General features: G+C 55.1%; 6 protein-coding genes across 6 annotated transcripts; 5 read left to right on the top strand and 1 right to left on the bottom strand.

The window, feature by feature from the left end:
• Positions 1-808: 808 nt before the first annotated feature.
• On the top strand, positions 809-2,275 carry TUF1 (translation elongation factor Tu; the record flags this gene model as incomplete). Its single annotated transcript, XM_053190591.1, has 3 exons — positions 809-983; positions 1,048-1,076; positions 1,142-2,275. The coding sequence occupies 3 exons, from the start codon at positions 809-811 to the stop codon at positions 2,273-2,275; spliced, it is 1,338 nt and encodes a 445-aa protein (XP_053052000.1).
• Positions 2,276-3,946: 1,671 nt separating this feature from the next.
• On the top strand, positions 3,947-5,115 carry ERP38 (Protein disulfide-isomerase erp38; the record flags this gene model as incomplete). Its single annotated transcript, XM_053190592.1, has 2 exons — positions 3,947-4,457; positions 4,523-5,115. The coding sequence occupies 2 exons, from the start codon at positions 3,947-3,949 to the stop codon at positions 5,113-5,115; spliced, it is 1,104 nt and encodes a 367-aa protein (XP_053052001.1).
• Positions 5,116-5,394: 279 nt separating this feature from the next.
• N0V96_003753 (uncharacterized protein) lies at positions 5,395-5,817 on the bottom strand (the record flags this gene model as incomplete). The annotated part of the gene is made up of 3 exons (XM_053190593.1): positions 5,395-5,483; positions 5,555-5,657; positions 5,776-5,817. The coding sequence occupies 3 exons, from the start codon at positions 5,815-5,817 to the stop codon at positions 5,395-5,397; spliced, it is 234 nt and encodes a 77-aa protein (XP_053052002.1).
• Positions 5,818-6,434: 617 nt separating this feature from the next.
• Positions 6,435-7,658, top strand: N0V96_003752 (uncharacterized protein; the record flags this gene model as incomplete). The annotated part of the gene is made up of 1 exon (XM_065756933.1): positions 6,435-7,658. One exon carries the CDS (start codon positions 6,435-6,437, stop codon positions 7,656-7,658), a length of 1,224 nt encoding a protein of 407 aa, XP_065614700.1.
• A 50-nt stretch (positions 7,659-7,708) lies between these two features.
• On the top strand, positions 7,709-9,007 carry N0V96_003751 (uncharacterized protein; the record flags this gene model as incomplete). The annotated part of the gene is made up of 1 exon (XM_053190594.2): positions 7,709-9,007. One exon carries the CDS (start codon positions 7,709-7,711, stop codon positions 9,005-9,007), a length of 1,299 nt encoding a protein of 432 aa, XP_053052003.2.
• Positions 9,008-14,878: 5,871 nt separating this feature from the next.
• SUB2_2 (Suppressor of the cold-sensitive snRNP biogenesis mutant brr1-1) lies at positions 14,879-16,341 on the top strand (the record flags this gene model as incomplete). Its single annotated transcript, XM_065756932.1, has 3 exons — positions 14,879-15,553; positions 15,672-15,777; positions 15,890-16,341. The coding sequence occupies 3 exons, from the start codon at positions 14,879-14,881 to the stop codon at positions 16,339-16,341; spliced, it is 1,233 nt and encodes a 410-aa protein (XP_065614699.1).
• Positions 16,342-16,714: the final 373 nt, after the last annotated feature.

Here is a 16,714-nt window from a genome sequence, read left to right as displayed (position 1 = left end):
AGTATCTGCCTAACTGTCTATTGTCTTGAATCGACAGGCAGGCCGTCATGAGCGTGCTCTGTTAGACATTCCCCGTCCCTGAGGGAATTGGGCAGAGTCTACTCGAGGGATCACGCGGGCAATGTAATCCAAATGTGATACTCGTGGACGTACTCTTCCTTTCATGTCTACCTACAAGATATCCATCGCGCTTGGATCTTTGGGCGGAAGAGCGCTTTGCATCGTGGCATATGGCAGAGGTGCAATTCTTACGGGCGCTGAGACTCAAAGGTGTGGCCTTCTTGGTTCTCTTACCTCACAGGCTACACATAGCAGCACCATCGACTACTACCAACATCTTGAGAAAACAAAAAAGCTACATGATTAAATCTCTTTGGTTGCCCAATTCCTGCCGGCGAAATTCTTCAAAGGTCCATCAAAACCCAGCATCTGCATGACGTGCAAGACTTAAAATGTGCCCCAGCCAGTCAAGACTCGCGCATTACCGGAGCAGCACTCTAGGGAGGCGACGCGACGTGAATGGCTCATGAGGTGGGGCCGGGGAGAGCACTGACATACCGGCCCGCCAATGGATGCAGGAGCTCCAGCAGAGAGCTCCCCCGTCTTTCCTGGTCGAAAAGGAATGTCCCGGCAGCAAAAAAATTTCGAGGACGCCGACTCCCATCAGACGATACCTCATCAACCTCCTTCCCCCCTACCTCACCCTCACAAAAGCCGTTGTCGACAAGGAGCAATTCCATCGTCCATCTCCTCTCTGTTCCTTCTTCTCTCTTTCTACTGTACTATTTAATACCCACAGCCTGCGAAAATGTCCGCCTCCCTGAGATCCGTTGCGCCGTTCTTCCGGACGGCGCGCGCCTCGCTGCGCCAGGGCAACGTTAGCCCCCTTCAGGCCGCTCTGAAGAGACAGAACGTCTCCCCCATCCTCAACGTCTACCGCACATACGCCGTCTATGAGCGGACGAAGCCTCACGTCAACATTGGTATGGGCACCTCGACGATCAATGCGTTGGAGATGCAGTAGCTAATCTGGGGGAACGTCTACAGGTACTATTGGCCACGTCGATCACGGAAAGGTACATATCAAGACCCGAGGGGAATTGTGCCAATGCGCGATAAATACTGACCGAATTCCCAATAGACCACTCTGTCCGCCGCCATCACCAAGAGACAGGCCGAGAAGGGCCTTGCCAACTTCCTCGAGTATGGCGCCATTGACAAGGCTCCCGAGGAGCGCAAGCGTGGTATCACCATCTCTACTGCCCACATCGAGTACTCTACCGACAACCGCCACTACTCCCACGTCGACTGCCCTGGTCACGCCGATTACATCAAGAACATGATTACTGGTGCCGCCAACATGGACGGTGCCATCATCGTCGTTGCCGCCTCCGACGGCCAGATGCCCCAGACCCGTGAGCACTTGCTGCTTGCCCGCCAGGTCGGTGTCCAGAAGATTGTCGTCTTCGTCAACAAGGTCGACGCCATCGACGACCCGGAGATGTTGGAGCTCGTCGAGATGGAGATGCGTGAGCTTCTCAGCACCTACGGCTTCGAGGGTGACGAGACCCCCGTCATCATGGGTTCCGCCCTGATGGCCATGCAGAACCAGAGACCCGAGATTGGCCAGGAGAAGATTGACGAGCTGCTCAAGGCCGTCGACGAGTGGATCCCCACCCCTGCCCGTGACCTCGAGAAGCCCTTCCTCATGTCTGTTGAGGATGTCTTCTCCATCTCTGGCCGTGGTACCGTTGTTTCCGGCCGTGTCGAGCGTGGTCTCTTGAAGAAGGATACCGAAGTCGAGATCGTCGGCAAGGGTGACCAGATCATCAAGTCCAAGGTCACCGATATCGAGACCTTCAAGAAGTCTTGCGAAGAGTCCCGCGCTGGTGACAACTCCGGTCTTCTCCTCCGTGGTATCAAGCGCGAGGATATCAGCCGTGGTATGGTCGTCTGCAAGCCTGGCACCGTCAAGGCCCACTCCAGCTTCCTCGTCTCCCTCTACGTCCTGTCCAAGGATGAGGGTGGCCGCCACACCGGTTTCCACGAGAACTACAAGCCCCAGATGTACCTCCGTACTGCCGACGAGTCCGTCACCCTCACCTTCCCAGAGGGCACTGAGGACGCCAAGAACAAGATGGTCATGCCTGGTGACAACGTCGAGATGGTTGCCCAGCTGCACCACCCCTCTGCTGTCGAGGTCGGCCAGCGCTTCAACGTTCGTGAGGGTGGCCGCACCGTCGCCACTGGTCTCATCACCCGTATCCTGAAATAAGGGACACGCACCGAAAGAATTCTCAAAACTTGGTGAAACGGCACCTAGAAACACAACTTCCCCGACATGAAATGGGAACCCGGATGGTGAAAAAATTGGGATTGTACAAAAAAAAAAGGAGTTGGATTGCTTCACGATTTCATGTACAACCGACCCAAAGTTTTCTGCTTTGAGCCCTCGAGCTCGTGTATATTGTCGGGTCTTGGGCTCAAAGATCTCCGCTCTACTTCACCCCCTTGTCTTTGAATCATGTACTTTTAGAAGACGACGGACAATAGAACAATCTGTGCTTTGTGCCACATGACAACAACATGAGTACCCCATTTCAACGCGTGTATGCTCACTTGATATATCATCGTGTTACTTGATAAACCTCGAGTCATCAATTACATCCCCAGAACTTGGAGGGCCAGACTAGCTAGCTGCTTGGTACCCAGGCGTCGCGCGGTTTCACGAACTACAGATGAGTCGTGCCGTCTTCACGCGCAGCTCAGCTTAGTCTTTCTTTGGTTAATATTGAGGGCCCCAAAATTTTGGATGGTGGTAAAAGGTTCAATGTCGTGGTATTCGTCTATCCTCAGTTGGACGTCCGACGGGTTTTTGCACTTTCCGTTAAGCCAGCCATAAGAACTCCAATTGCCCTTGGAAGCCTTCCCTCTTGTCTGAATGCATTTTTCCACGGGCCACTCATGCCCAACCACCTTCACCAAGTTCCCATCCTTTGCCGTCTCGGAGTTTTGGACAATTTAACGGTACTGTAGAATTGCGAACTCGGGTTAGCGGTTTGCGCCTTCTAAGAGTGGTGACGAGAGCGAGGGGAGGGGCTCAGGCCAAAATCGATCGTAGGTTCCGGGGGGGTTGTCTTTATTTCGCATACCTTGTTGAAGCCGATGTCCTTGGCCTTCTCACGGAAGCACTGACGGCACAGGTTGAGGTCGTACTTGCGGATGAGACCGGCGGTGTGCTTGCAGACACGGCTGTAAAAATGAAAATGTCAGCATTTCTGCTTGCTTTCTATGCGCCTCTGCGCGCGCGCGCTCCAATATTCCCGTTTCCTTTTTCTTCCATCCAAACCTTCGCTGAGAGAGAGGGGTTTTGTTCGTACCAAGAGCGGGAGCCCTTGCCGTAGTTGCGGGGGCGGGAGTTCCAGACAGACTCGTGAGACATGATGGCGGTTGTCGAGCGGGTGGGCGGTGTCGTCGAGAGGGTGGTCGGCGAAAACTCGAGATGGTTTGGCTGTGGTTGGATTGAGGACGTCTGGCGGAAATTTTTGTGCGCCTGTATTTTGCTGGGGCTTGGGTCAGGGTGGGTTGGAGCCCCCTTCGCTTCTGGGGGAAGTCCGTGCTTTACTGATGCACGTGATGTAGATAAGATATGTGATAAGCTTTGCTGATAAGATTTCGCCCCCCTGCCTTCTACCTAGTGGGGCTCTCCTGGGAACGCCGCTTGTTGGAGAAGGAACAAGGGACTGAGCTCTTCTGTGACGTTGGGGGGACGACCTGCAAAGTGGCTTCTTTACCAATTCCTTCAACAGCTGATTTCAAAGCATCGGTCTGCATCACCATTATTCCTAACTGCTGATATCTTCTTCAGCAGCTTGATATTCTTTTTCTTCGTCGAGATACCACATAGCCTTTTTCATTCCTCCTCGTCCGATTCAATCAAGCAACAATGGTCGTCCTCAAGAGCTTCGTGCTCGGCGCTCTGGCAGCTACCGTTGCCGCCAAGTCTGCCGTGCTTGACCTCATTCCCTCCAACTTTGACGACGTCGTCCTCAAGTCTGGCAAGCCCACTCTCGTCGAGTTCTTTGCTCCCTGGTGTGGCCACTGCAAGAATCTTGCCCCCATCTACGAGGAGCTTGCCACCGCCTTCGAGTCCTCCAAGGATGTCCAGATTGCCAAGGTGGACGCCGACGCCGAGAGAGACCTGGGCAAGAGATTCGGGATTCAGGGATTCCCTACCCTCAAGTGGTTCGATGGCAAGAGCGACCAGCCTACCGACTATAAGGGAGGTCGTGATCTTGAGGCCCTGAGCACCTTCATTACGGAGAAGACTAGTGTCAAGCCCAAGAAGAAGTACACCCCGCCCAGCGCCGTTAACATGCTCACCGACGAGTCCTTCAAGACCACCATTGGCGGCGACAAGGACGTTCTCATTGCCTTCACTGCTCCTTGGTGCGGACGTAAGTCTCAAGTTATAATTCCCTTTGTTCTTAACCGACAATGCTGACCTGAACTTCTTCGACAGACTGCAAGACCCTCGCCCCCATCTGGGAGACCGTTGCCCAGGACTTCGTCCTCGATGAGGGTGTTGTGATTGCCAAGGTTGACGCTGAGGCTGAGAACAGCAAGGGCACTGCCGCCGCCCAGGGCGTCTCTTCCTACCCCACCATCAAGTTCTTCCCCAAGGGTTCCAAGGAAGGCGAGCTTTACACCGGCGGCCGCAGCGAGGAGGACTTTGTCAACTTCATCAACGAGAAGGCTGGTACTAACCGCAGCCCCGGTGGCGCTCTCAACGCCATTGCCGGTACCATTGCTTCCCTCGACGAGATTGTCGCCAAGTACACTGGCGGCACCAGCCTGTCCGACGCTGCCGCCGAGGCCAAGAAGCAGGCCGAGACCCTCAAGGAGAAGGCCCAGTACAAATACGCCGAGTACTACGTCCGCGTCTTTGACAAGCTCAGCAAGAGCGACGGCTACGCCCAGAAGGAGCTTAAGCGCCTCGACGGCATCCTCTCCAAGGGTGGCCTCGCTCCTGCCAAGCGTGACGAGATCACCAGCAAGACCAACATTCTCCGCAAGTTCCTCGAGAAGGTCACCGGTGAGAAGGAGGAGTTGTAGTGAACTCCATCAGCAAGTTTTCAGGCGCATCTTGAACTCTGGTTTGGGGAGGTCTTGGGAGGTTGAAAAGCAAGCAACATGCAACTGAGCGTGTTTAGCTCAAGTTGGGATTGGTAGTCTAGGATACCGACGATGATGAATAACAATAACAAGTATAACTCAAGTCTGCCCCATGGAATTCGACCATCATATGTAGCTCCTGTGAGGTTGTCCCATGAACCCTAACGCCATCGGCATGCGAAACACCTGCTTCGTGAAGTATGCCATCAAGGCTTCAACTCAAGACGACTTGGACGGGCCGGCATCCTTCTCCTTGTTAGCTAGAAGAGCCGCTTCCAAGTTGTCCAGGCGGCGAGACATTTCGTCCACTGTACGGCTTTAGTACGTAGTCTAGGGATACAAACTCAACTTATTCCCCTCGGGGGCTTTCTAGACTTACTCTTTGCAAAGATCTCACTTGAGACGCCCGCGAACTTGTTAGAGATTGTGTTGAGAAGTTCTTCGACGGCTGCATTGACGTCGGTCTTGGGATCCTCTGAGATCTGTGAGTTTCTTCGAGTTAGTTTCCGGAAGACCATGCGCGTGATTTCGTCTGCTGTCCCGGATGAACCGAAGGCAAGACGACGTGCCAGAGGTAATGTGAAAGGTGAAGTGACTGACCGCAGACTGGTTTGCGCTCGAGTCGGGGTTGTTGGGGGCCATTGCTTATCCGCGAGACAGCCTTTCAGTTTGAAAAGATAGGGATCGAGTGCAAAATTCCCAACGCTGTTGTCTATTTCGTATTTGTTGTATTTGAGATACCGTCGGCGGGAGTGTGAGCCTCGATGTTGCCTGACTGGGAGTTATGAGAGATGAAGCGATCCAGGTTTGGCGGGGTTCAATGTGTTTGCGCTGTTGGTTCCAGTAAACATGCAATGTGGAGGGGCCAAAATGCGCAAGCGGAGGCCAGCTCTGGAAGGTGTCTGCTACGGCGTGCAGCGCTAGCACCAGGGGACGGATACCTATCCGTCCTCCAGTGGGGTCTGCCTAGGGCGATAAGACAATTGAAGCACCCCCAGGCTCTGGTATCCGTCGCGCTGTCAAACGGTCCGCTTTCAGCAACTTGGCTGATGCCGTCATCCGTCTTCAAAGTTACTTTTTTGGTCTACAGTGTTCAGTTCATCCGTACATCGTCATTCTTCCCCGATTGCTACGCTACAGACATTCTTTCATTGCGTCTTTCTTTCGACCAACGAAGCTTTCTGCAACAAACGACACCCGCCGGCCAGAGCAGCAGAGCGATGGCCCCGAGTTAAGCGGCACAAGGCACGCCGCACACCATGCCCAGTCCATACCGAGACCCGCGCCTCGTTTTCCTCGCCCTCGCCTTCATCGGCGTCTTCTGGATCCTCCTCTCCCCCGGCAATGGCGGCGCGTCTCTGTTCTCCGCCTCGGACCTGGCGATCCAGCGCCTGCGGCGACACCAGCACGCTCTCGACCTCCTAAACACCTCGACGTACGGCGACTTTTCACCGCGCGAAAACGGCACGTCCGAGGACCTGCTCCCTAGGTCGCTCAACCTGACGGGCTTCCGCCCCGAAGACGGTTTCGCCTGGGACGATCTCGAGCACTTTCGGGAACGCTGCTTGGAATGGAGTCACAACGCGATACCGCCCGTCGGTGGTGTGAACCTGTGGGATATTGGAGAGGGAGAGCCGGTATGGCAGAACGCCACCGGTGCGGTCAAGGGGACCTGGATCCGGAGGGAAGCGACATCGAGCAGAGAGTGGACAAACTACAACCTGAGCGCCATCACGCCGAGCCTACACTGGAGCGGCGCGCAGTCGGAGTGGGCCAGAAACATCACGGGAGACGAGGGCAAGATCGTGATGGACCTCGTCGACACCGGTAAGCACGGGAGGGAGCTGGACTACCGCAGCGACGTTGAGGATCATGAGGGCCCCTCGTCCGGCGGCAAGGTGCGCAGCGCAAAGGCCTCCATCACCATTGAGGATGTCAAGGGTAGCGGCGTCAATTGGGAAATGAGGCTGCACGGTGTCCAGTGGCCTCGTCAGGGGACCATTCTCTTAACGACGACCAGTGAGAAGTTTGACGGCATTTTCGGTTTGCCGCATCTGGCGCCTAGCTTAGACTTCTTCCAGTCGAGCCAGCGGCTACTAAACCTAACCCTCGCCGAAGTGCTTCGTAGGAAGGAGAAGGAGGTATTCAACGATGGCGTGATGCCTTGGACTTCGGATCTGTCGAACCCACCGGATACGCTCAACCCAACGCCGCATTGCGAGTATATCATGTATGCCCAAGTACACCCACCGGACAGAAACTTTCTAGACATGAAGGGCTTTCATCCGACCAGGGAGGGCATGGCAAGGATCATCAGCGACATTGAGCAAGAATTGCGATTCCCAGAAGGCGCACCCATTCGCGGCGTCCCCGAGCTCCAGCTCTCTCGGCCGTTATTTGGTCCCCAGACTGCGCCTTCTTTCTCGAGACCAAAGGGCCGCCGGATTTCGCGCCCGTTGATGGACAACATCTCCAAGGCATGAAGACAGAGATCATTTACCACAAGATCCGGGTATGGATTCTCCTCTTCGCGATGGTGATCCTCACGCAGGCCCTCCTCCTCAAGCAGCAGATGAAGGAGTCGGCTACACCTTCGACGATGGGTCGCATTAGCTACTCGACCATTAGTATGATGGTTATGGTGGACGGTGGCATCTTCGCCGCGGCGTCCATGTGGGCTTTGGATGCCAGTATCACATACCTAGAGTCGCTTTCGCTTCTCTTTTCAGCGTTCCTGTCCATGTCCCTCGGCGGCTTCTTTTTGGCGGAAATTCATAAGGTCCAGGAGCCCGAGAACAGGAGGCGTGCCGAGAGGGAGCAGCAAAACGCAAACAATGACTCGCCGCGCACACCGGCGACGCCTGCGCAAGGTCTCGAGGCGGACTCTCTCCCGCGGCCCGTCACTGCAGGGCCTCGCAGAAGAGCACCCTCGCCTCCGATCATCATCCCCTCAGATCAGGATATCGACGCAGAGATCGCAGACGCCGCGAGCGGTGCGGCAGCCGTACCGACAGCGGGCACCGGCGCGGGCGGTGGCCATCGCATCGGGCCCGAGGTTACCTTCCAGTCCGTCATATTCCGCTTCGCCATGACTGTGTCCCTCATCCTCCTCGTCTCCATCGCGTCCACATCCTGGTACCCGCGCGTGCGCAACTTCTTCGTCAACAGCGTGGCCCTCGTCTACTTCTCCTTCTGGGTACCGCAGATCCACCGCAACATCCTCCGCAACTGCCGCCGCGCGCTGACCTGGCAGTTTGTCATTGGCCAGTCCGTCCTGCGGCTGCTCCCCTTTGCCTACTTCTACGTCTACGAGAACAACTTCCTCTTTGTAGAGACGGACCGGCGCGCATTCCTCGTCTTTTGCGCGTGGCTGTGGATCCAGCTCTGGGTCCTCGCCTTCCAGTACGTGCTCGGCCCGCGGTTCGGTATACCAAAGAGCTGGACGCCCGATGCGTGGGATTACCACCCGATTCTGCGCGAGGACGGCGTCGAGGCCGGCGGGCTGCCGATCGGTCTGCTCTCGGAGCCGGGGTCGCCGTCGCTGGAGAGGGTGAGGTCGGGCAGCGGCGGCGAGGATGTAAGGGATAAGAAGAGTAGCGGCGGGAGTAACCTGCGAGCCATCGACTGTGCCATTTGCCGTGAGGTGCTCGAGGTGCCCGTCATGCGGGCGGGCGAGGAGGACCCAACGGCCGGAGGTGTCGTTGGCGTGTTTACGAGGAGGAATTACATGGTGACGCCGTGCCGGCACATCTTCCACAGCGCGTGTCTGGAGGGCTGGATGCGGTTCAGGTTACAGTGTCCCATATGCCGAGAGGAGTTACCTCCCTTGTAGGAACAGCGAAAAGGGCGGTTGCATGCCTTTTTGTGTGTCTTGGAGCGCGTCTGTCATAGCGGGAAGATTCCATCATGTGTTTAATTAGAATATGACACCAGAAGGAGAATGGGTTTAGGATACATCCACTTGAGTATCAAATTCCATTCTGTTTCCACTTGCGGTCAATGGAGTTGTTTTGAGATTTGCCGAGTGAATGGTACCATGGCAGCGGACTTCTGCCGCATGTGAAGATGGAAATCGACCATTGATGCGGACGGTTTTCAACCACAGTCTCGTTGCTAACAACATTACCCCCCAGGAAGGGGGTGGAAGTGACCATTGCGAAAAGATGGGCGTTTGCAATCCCTAATCCTCTCCAAACATGGACCAGCTCTTATTTCCAAGGAATGAACGCTTCCGAGAGTAGGGGGGATCGAGATCTCCAGAAGGGATAGATAACCAAGAGAATATCACAACATCGCCGCGGTGCATTTTTCCAGTATTGGGATCGTTTTCATAGAAGATAAAAGAGAAGGGAGTTTAACACCCTCTGGCCGAAAGGTAAAGGTGTAAGTGGAGTGCAGTGGGTGTTCCCCTTCCCCTTTTTCAACCTGACGGGAAATCTATGATATTCAAGAGACTGGAGATGGCCGGGCGTCTCAACGAGGAGGGTACAGCAAAACGGGTTTGCAATTTCAAACTTTCTTCTCTTTTCCTCCTCCTCCCCCTTTCTGCCTGGAGAAGTCTGTTATCAAGTGTAGTTTGCAATTTACTGGGAAGCGTAGTTCCGTAGGCTCGTACTACACTTACGGAATACAACAGAAGGAACGCGACAACGTGGACTGTGTATTGGAGGACCGTCAAGATGACATCGTACGGCTACGGCGGTCACAGCCCATGATGGGCGGGCTGTGAACCTTGATAAGGAGGAGGAGTGGAGGGGTTCATCGTGCCTTCTCGAGCCTGTATTCATTCAGAGCAGAAAGTGCGGACTAGTGAGTAGTAAATATGAGTTTTGTGATAACACGGATAAGCGTTCAATACGGAATCTCTGGTCTTCAGGGGTGATGGGAGGTTTCTGTAGAGAATCTCAGCTACTACATCTTGGTGTAAGTCGATAGGCAAGAACGTCGGGTTCAGCTAACCATTGACACGTAATTCCCCGTGTTTCATTTGTTCCTTCTACCCATTGGCTACATCATCGCGTCTTCGTCATCGTATATACCATGAGGAAGTGGCTGGCCACACAATTACAAAAAATCAAACGAGGACATGACATCAGTTTCAACATGACGCAGGGGACGGGAAGAATCGTCCGGGGGACGAGGCTGCGGTATGCATTTTGCTATCGCACTTAGCCTAGCACAGAAGAACTTGCCGGAGGTATACACCACGCGGAAAGAAGTATTACCCATGGAAACACACTCGCAAGTCGCCAAAGGAGTTTTTCTCGTACCACAATTCGCAGTCTTCTACCCCTGGACAAAGCATGGAAGCTACGAAGACCACAAGATCTCCCCGGAGCCCGTAGAGAGGGTGGAAACACCCGTCGCGCATCCGCTCCTCGCCGCCGCCTTTGCATGATGTTTGTCCCATTGATCAAGGCACCTTACCTACATTGGGCCACTTAAACAGCCAAATAAACCTCTTTCGCCCAATTGTGAAAGAGACAGACCAGTTGGTGTGGCGGGGGCCAATGATCGTAGGTAGATGGCCCAGCTCACAGTCGCCCCTTTCCACCTCCCTGGAGCGCAAACTACATTGTTTCAAAAAGGAGCGACTGACCCAAGGCGCAGAATGGCTGCAGCCAAGCTCGCTGGCGTGCCATTCAGGGGTGTCCCTTCCATTCAGGCCAGCAGAACAATTCGAGTGCATCCATATCATTGCCGTGGCGTTGGAGATTGAGATGTATTGACGGCTGGATCTGGCTCGGGCTTGCCTCGATTCGATTATCCCCAAAAGTCATCTTTGGGCGATGTACTCAGCATCATCATATTGATAGTCACGGCTCGATTACTCTTCTCATACTCGAAAAAGTAACAACTGCTAGCGATGATCGAAAGAAGAAACGGGTGTGTGTCTCCCAAGGATTTGAAAGAAGGCAGAGAGATGGTCACCCCTGCCCCGGCTCGGCGGTCATGCTGCACAACAACGTCCCTAACCCATGTGTCCTACCTTATACTCCTACCTACCAAGATGTCAGCATAATTTACGTTACGAAAGAAAAAAGAGTGGTTTCGATCGTGTCGGTGAACCTGATCGTCGGTAGCCCACCAAATCGGACCAGGGGCTTGTTCTGGATGTCACAGGTGACGCAAACCTCTTGTACTTGCAAACAGCAAAGGAAAGCTCGATTAGCGATCAATGGGTGAGCGACACAGGTGTGAGAGCGTTTAGATCCATCGTTTCTGGGACAGTGGAAAAGATTTGTCCCTCATGTTGTGTCGTGTGAGGGAAGCGGTGCAAAGGCGGCCGGATGCCAGCGGCCGAGAGCGCCGGTGTGATGAATGTAGTCGTCACGGGCCCTTGAAAGAAGACACCAGTGACACCGTGATCAGTGTGGAGATCAGGACGTTTAGTTCCCGTATCCGGAAGCCTGGGACGTATCTCGGGTGAGGCCGAGAAGCAAATGACACAGCGGAAACGGCGTGCCGAGGCCTGGAGTTTCTCGGGCCAGGGTGGGTTCCATAACCGACCGATCCTCAACTAGTCTTCCCAGGGGTCTTTGATTTATTCTCAGGGCAGCCCCGTATGGCAGAGGGAGGCAAGGGAGTAGGCGGTGCTGATGTTCAGACAAGTTGAGGTCTCTGACTGTCTGCTTGTGATGTACAGATACGGGTACCCAAATCTGGTCAGCTTCGGCCAGTGTGTATAGGCGATCAACCGCGTGGGGTACTCCACGATGGACACGCCTATCGGTCAAACTGTTTCGCAGTACCCAGATACTTGGATATCGTGGCGTCGTGTGAAATCACAGCCAACGTACCGAAGCTCAAGAAAAGGCCCGAGGGAGGTTTGGATGGCCAGCTTAGTGGTCAGTGAGACCAAGCTTGCAAGCACCAGCGTGGCAGACCCTGGTGGCTGTAAGCACAGCCTACCATCGAGTGGAACTTTTGGGGCCATGATGGAATCCGTACCAGCGATATTCTCGCTTCCATTCTGACATGCAGCTTAGCTGCATTGGCCTGTTCGATGGGATTGGCCCAACGATCGCCCGAATTTCGCAGTGAAGGTAGGTTGGACAAGGCATCTCGCGAGGCATTGTGCCATGGCGCTCGAACCCCCCTCTGGCATCGGAGCTCACGATGGTAGATTGGTACCTGGCAGACCGAATATGCCATCAAAGTAGCCGCGGGTCGTTGTGCATAAACACACGATGCACGTGTAAGGGAATGGGGGGTCCCATACCGAGACGTCCCTACCCCGCGATAATGGGAATCGCCAGCGGACATGTCCGAGAGACATTGATGCTTGGTGACGTGCAGAAATGGAGCCTCCAAAGGCTGCGGTGGAAAATCCTTCCTCATCGATCTGGCTGAAATTATCGTAGGGAGGTTCTGCAATGTCCCTACGTCGAGCTGACCATCGTGAATTCCACTTGCAAGATACCGTCATATCAGCCGCTCTCTTGGGTCCTTGGCATACAACGCCTTTCATTCGTAGTCGATTTGGAATAGCACAAAGAAATCTAAATCACTACCGAGGCCCACTGGCTGGCTGCCCCTCGCAGCCATGGGAGAGTCTCACTTTCGAACACCACCGGTTCGCATGGGTCTCAGTTCCAATATCGAGGGCTTTGGGTCGAACCATATCTCCGGAACCGGTTGCACGTCCGTGAGATTCGGGTCCGTGGTCGCAGGTGACACATCGGCGTCTCGCCCCATGCCACAGCAAAGGGCAAAATCTTCCGGAGAGGCGCCGCCAGGCGTACGAGGAAGCCGGAACACCAATCGGTTGTTCCTCCAGGAGAGAGAGATATGATCAGACGGAACCTCACGTCTCAGACTCTAGAAACCTGAGTGTGTTGAGTGGCTGATGTTCGTCGAAGTCGGTGACTACCCTGCAGAAGTGAGAGTCTAGGAACCGGCCTGGAGTAGGCCACGGCCTCTGATTAGTCCATGATGGTAACGATACGGTAAGCGATCATGGTTGGTAGGGCTGAAGAAGACGCAAAGAAGGTGCGTAGATGCAGCGAACGTCATTGTGGGAAGATATTGGTGCCGTCAATCGTGGGTCGGTGTGGCTTCTTTCTGCAGTCTCTCAAGAAGCAGAGGGTGACTTTTTGATGGACGATGGCTGAGCAGCGGCGCTAAGGCAGGCGATATGTAGGCAGTCTTGAGGCAGATTCCCAAGATGCAGTGGGATACATGGGGGCTCCTGGCTCGAGAGGAGGCCGCCCTGCTCAATCAAGCCTTTGGCTCAGTGACTCCAGGGAAAGCCAGTGGAGGCTTTCCAGGCCACCCAGGGCCATGCTTCGAGGTCTCTGGCGCATAGGGCTGAGATGGAGGGTCAAGGAGTGGGTGGGAGTTTGTCTCGTCTTTCGAAATGGGATGGTTCCCGTGGTCTCCGTGTTCCCTTGTTCCCCCCTCCTCTGCTGCTAACAACGACCGTAGACGAATGCATCCAAGCCCCTCAGACAGCGGAAGCGGGCCGGTAGGATGAACATTGCATGTGGCGCAGCTGACATGGCCGAAGCGGTGAATCAAGCCGAGACATAGGCTTTTGTTTGTCAGACAAGACGCAAGCCGTGTCTGTCGAGAAACTCGGCGAGAGATGAATGGATTGGGCCAAGTGTGAAGCGTGGGAAGTTGTCAGGTTTCTAGTGGAATTGTGTGTGTTTCCATCCATAGGCACAGCGCCGGGAAAGGTAACAAAACGTTTCGATACTTTGGTCTGAACATCTGGTCAGTGCTTAGGTACAACCATGGATACTTCTGTATGTACTCAAGTACTGTACCTCACTCAAGGTGTTAGATCCGTACAGACACCACAGATCACCACAGATCACCACAGATCACCACAGATCACCAAAGGGCAACAGCCTACATGCTTGCCTACCTACCTTACAGGCTACAGCCCTTCCCGCGAGACAAGACTCTCTGCTCCTGCCATGCTCGCCTGGCAGTGACACAACGCCGTCGAGACGGTCCGCGTGCGTCCGGTCATCATGCCGGCGCATGCTCTCCTGTCTTGTTCCTGCAACTCCAACTGACAAAGGTTCGGGCTCCTGCTCAACTGGTGCTGCTGCCCGTTGGCGATACGAGGAATGGCGACGGAAGCATGCAGGTAGCAACGCGCTCTTGCATGCCAAGATAAACCACCTCCTGTTCCCGTGATTGTCTTGTGTGTCTCTCTCTCTCATCCTCAGACTTCATCTCGAGAGCAGGAGCTGGTGATTTACATTCCGGCCCGTACTAGTCCGGTGTGTTACAAATGGGGGCAACGGACTTGTAGCACATCAGGTCCTGCTCACAGGAGGAATGGTGCAGAGTGTTGAATTGCCAACGATGTCAATGCTTTCCCCCCCAACGAGTTAAGCAAAAGACTTGCACCTGAGCATCGCAATTGCATCGTTCAATGGCGAGCCCAGCTACAACATGCCTCATCGGGAAACATGCCCGCTTCGTATGCCCTGCACATGCCTTGCTCACGCATCTACGAGGTACGGGCGACGTCGCATCGTCGTCTTGACCTTCGGTTTTGAGAAGGCTCCAAGTCAGATAAATCCACAGCGCTCGTCTTGGCTCTCGTGCGTATACGATGATGGAATCTATAGAAACAATGAATCAATGCCATGATGGCGATAAAGCTGAAGTATAAAGGGTAGAGGAAACATGGGAGAAATGGTAGGTAGCTATAGATGTTATTGCCAGTAAAGCTAGCGCAAAAATGCCTTTCATCAGCGCAACCGCAGTCTTCCTCACGCTCGGCTTCCGTGCCCTAGCCGCTCCCGCCCCGGCCTCCGTCATCCCGGATGGCATCATCCCGGGCGAGTACATCGTGTCCCTAAAACCGGGCCTCGCCCGCTCCCAAATCGAATCCCACCTCTCCCGCGCCGCCTCCGTGCACAACCGCCGCAGGCGCGACGCTCACACAAGCGGCATCAGCAAGACCTTTTCCATCGGCGCCTTCAACGCCTACGCGGGTTCCTTTGACGAGGCCACGCTCGCCGAGATCCTCAGCGGCGACGTCGAGGGCGCCGTGGCTTCGGTCGAGCCGAACCGCCTCGTCGAGATTGACGCCCTCGTCACGCAGGATGCCGCGCCGTGGGGCCTAGCTAGCCTCTCGTCGCTGAATCAATTGTCAGGCTCGTCTGATGGTCAGCCCTATACCTACGATGACTCTGCGGGCGAGGGCTCCTTTGCGTATATCCTCGACACGGGCGTGCAGGTGTACCACCCCGATTTCGCGGGTCACGCTGTGAAGGGGTACACTTCGCAGCCCGACGAGGAGTTTGATGACTTTGGCGGGCACGGCACGCACGTTGCTGGTACGATTGGGTCGCAGACGTACGGAGTCGCGAAGAAGGCGACGGTTGTGGATGTTAAAGTCCTTGCTGGGTTTGTAAGTGGTCTCTGTCTCTCGCTCTCCGGTTGCTTACAGGAATGATGTTGTTCTCTCAAACTGTGGCTGTGATCAATACTACCTATCAAGTCTAATAAGTCTAACCTTACGGGCACAGGGCACCGGCAGCGTCGCAACGGTCCTCGACGGCTACAACTGGGCCGTCAACAACATCACAGACACACCCGGTCGCCTCGCCAAGTCCGTCATCAGCATGAGTCTCGGTAAGAACCCCCCAAATTCAGTTGCGAGCCAATATGGCGCCCGCCGGCAATAGATGGGTTACCCCCTGGAGTCTGGACTAACACGCAACCTTCCTCCGGTTTGCCGCTGCAGGGTTCCCAGTAAGCACAACAGCCTCCGCCCTCGACGAGGCGGTCAACGCAGCCTACGACCTGGGTGTCCCGACCGTCGTATCAGCCGGCAACCTGAACCAGGACGCCAGCCGGCGCTCGCCCGCGCGGGCGGCGCGCGCCTTCACGGTGGCGGCCGCGGATTGGAACCGGACCCGGGCGTCCTTTTCCAATTTTGGCAGCCTAGTCGAGGTGTTTGCGCCGGGCGTCGAGGTGCGCTCGCTCGGGCTCGACAACGGCACGACGGTGTACTCGGGTACCTCGCAGGCTGTCCCGCACGTCACGGGCCTAATTGCGTACCTGAGGGGCAAAGAAGAGGGTTTGGCTACCCCGGACGAGGCGTTTGCGAGGGTGAGGGAGCTTGCTGTCGAGGGCGTGGTTCGGGATCCTCAGGGTACTGCAAATCTGCTTGCATTCAACGGTGCTGTTTCCTGATAAGGGCCCGGGGCGTGTAAGTGCGTGTGTATGTTGTTGGCTCGCAGGGCCAAAGAGGAAAGAGGCGCAGGCGTGGAGGTATTTTGCCAATGTTGGGTCGTCGGGCCTGATACAGACACATGCATTACTTACATGTGAGGCACATGGAAGCAGCAGCAATCATCCATCCTGGGTAAAGAGTCTCTAGGACTGTGTCACTTGGCTCTGATAGTCTGGTCCACCAGTCTTGTGTCTGTTTCGGACCAATTCTCAACTTGGAACTTGTGTTTGTTTGCTTGGATTGGCGGTACATGAGGGGTTCGTACTCCCTCAACTCTAGAGCACTTTGTAGCAAGTCTGAGGCATCTCTTTCCCGTGGTCCTGGACGAACGGG

Source organism: Colletotrichum fioriniae (assembly GCF_027942845.1).
Source record: "Colletotrichum fioriniae strain IMI 355084 chromosome Unknown scaffold_3, whole genome shotgun sequence".
NCBI classification, from domain to species: Eukaryota; Fungi; Ascomycota; class Sordariomycetes; order Glomerellales; family Glomerellaceae; genus Colletotrichum; species Colletotrichum fioriniae.
This window is presented reverse-complemented; position numbering and strand designations above follow the sequence as displayed.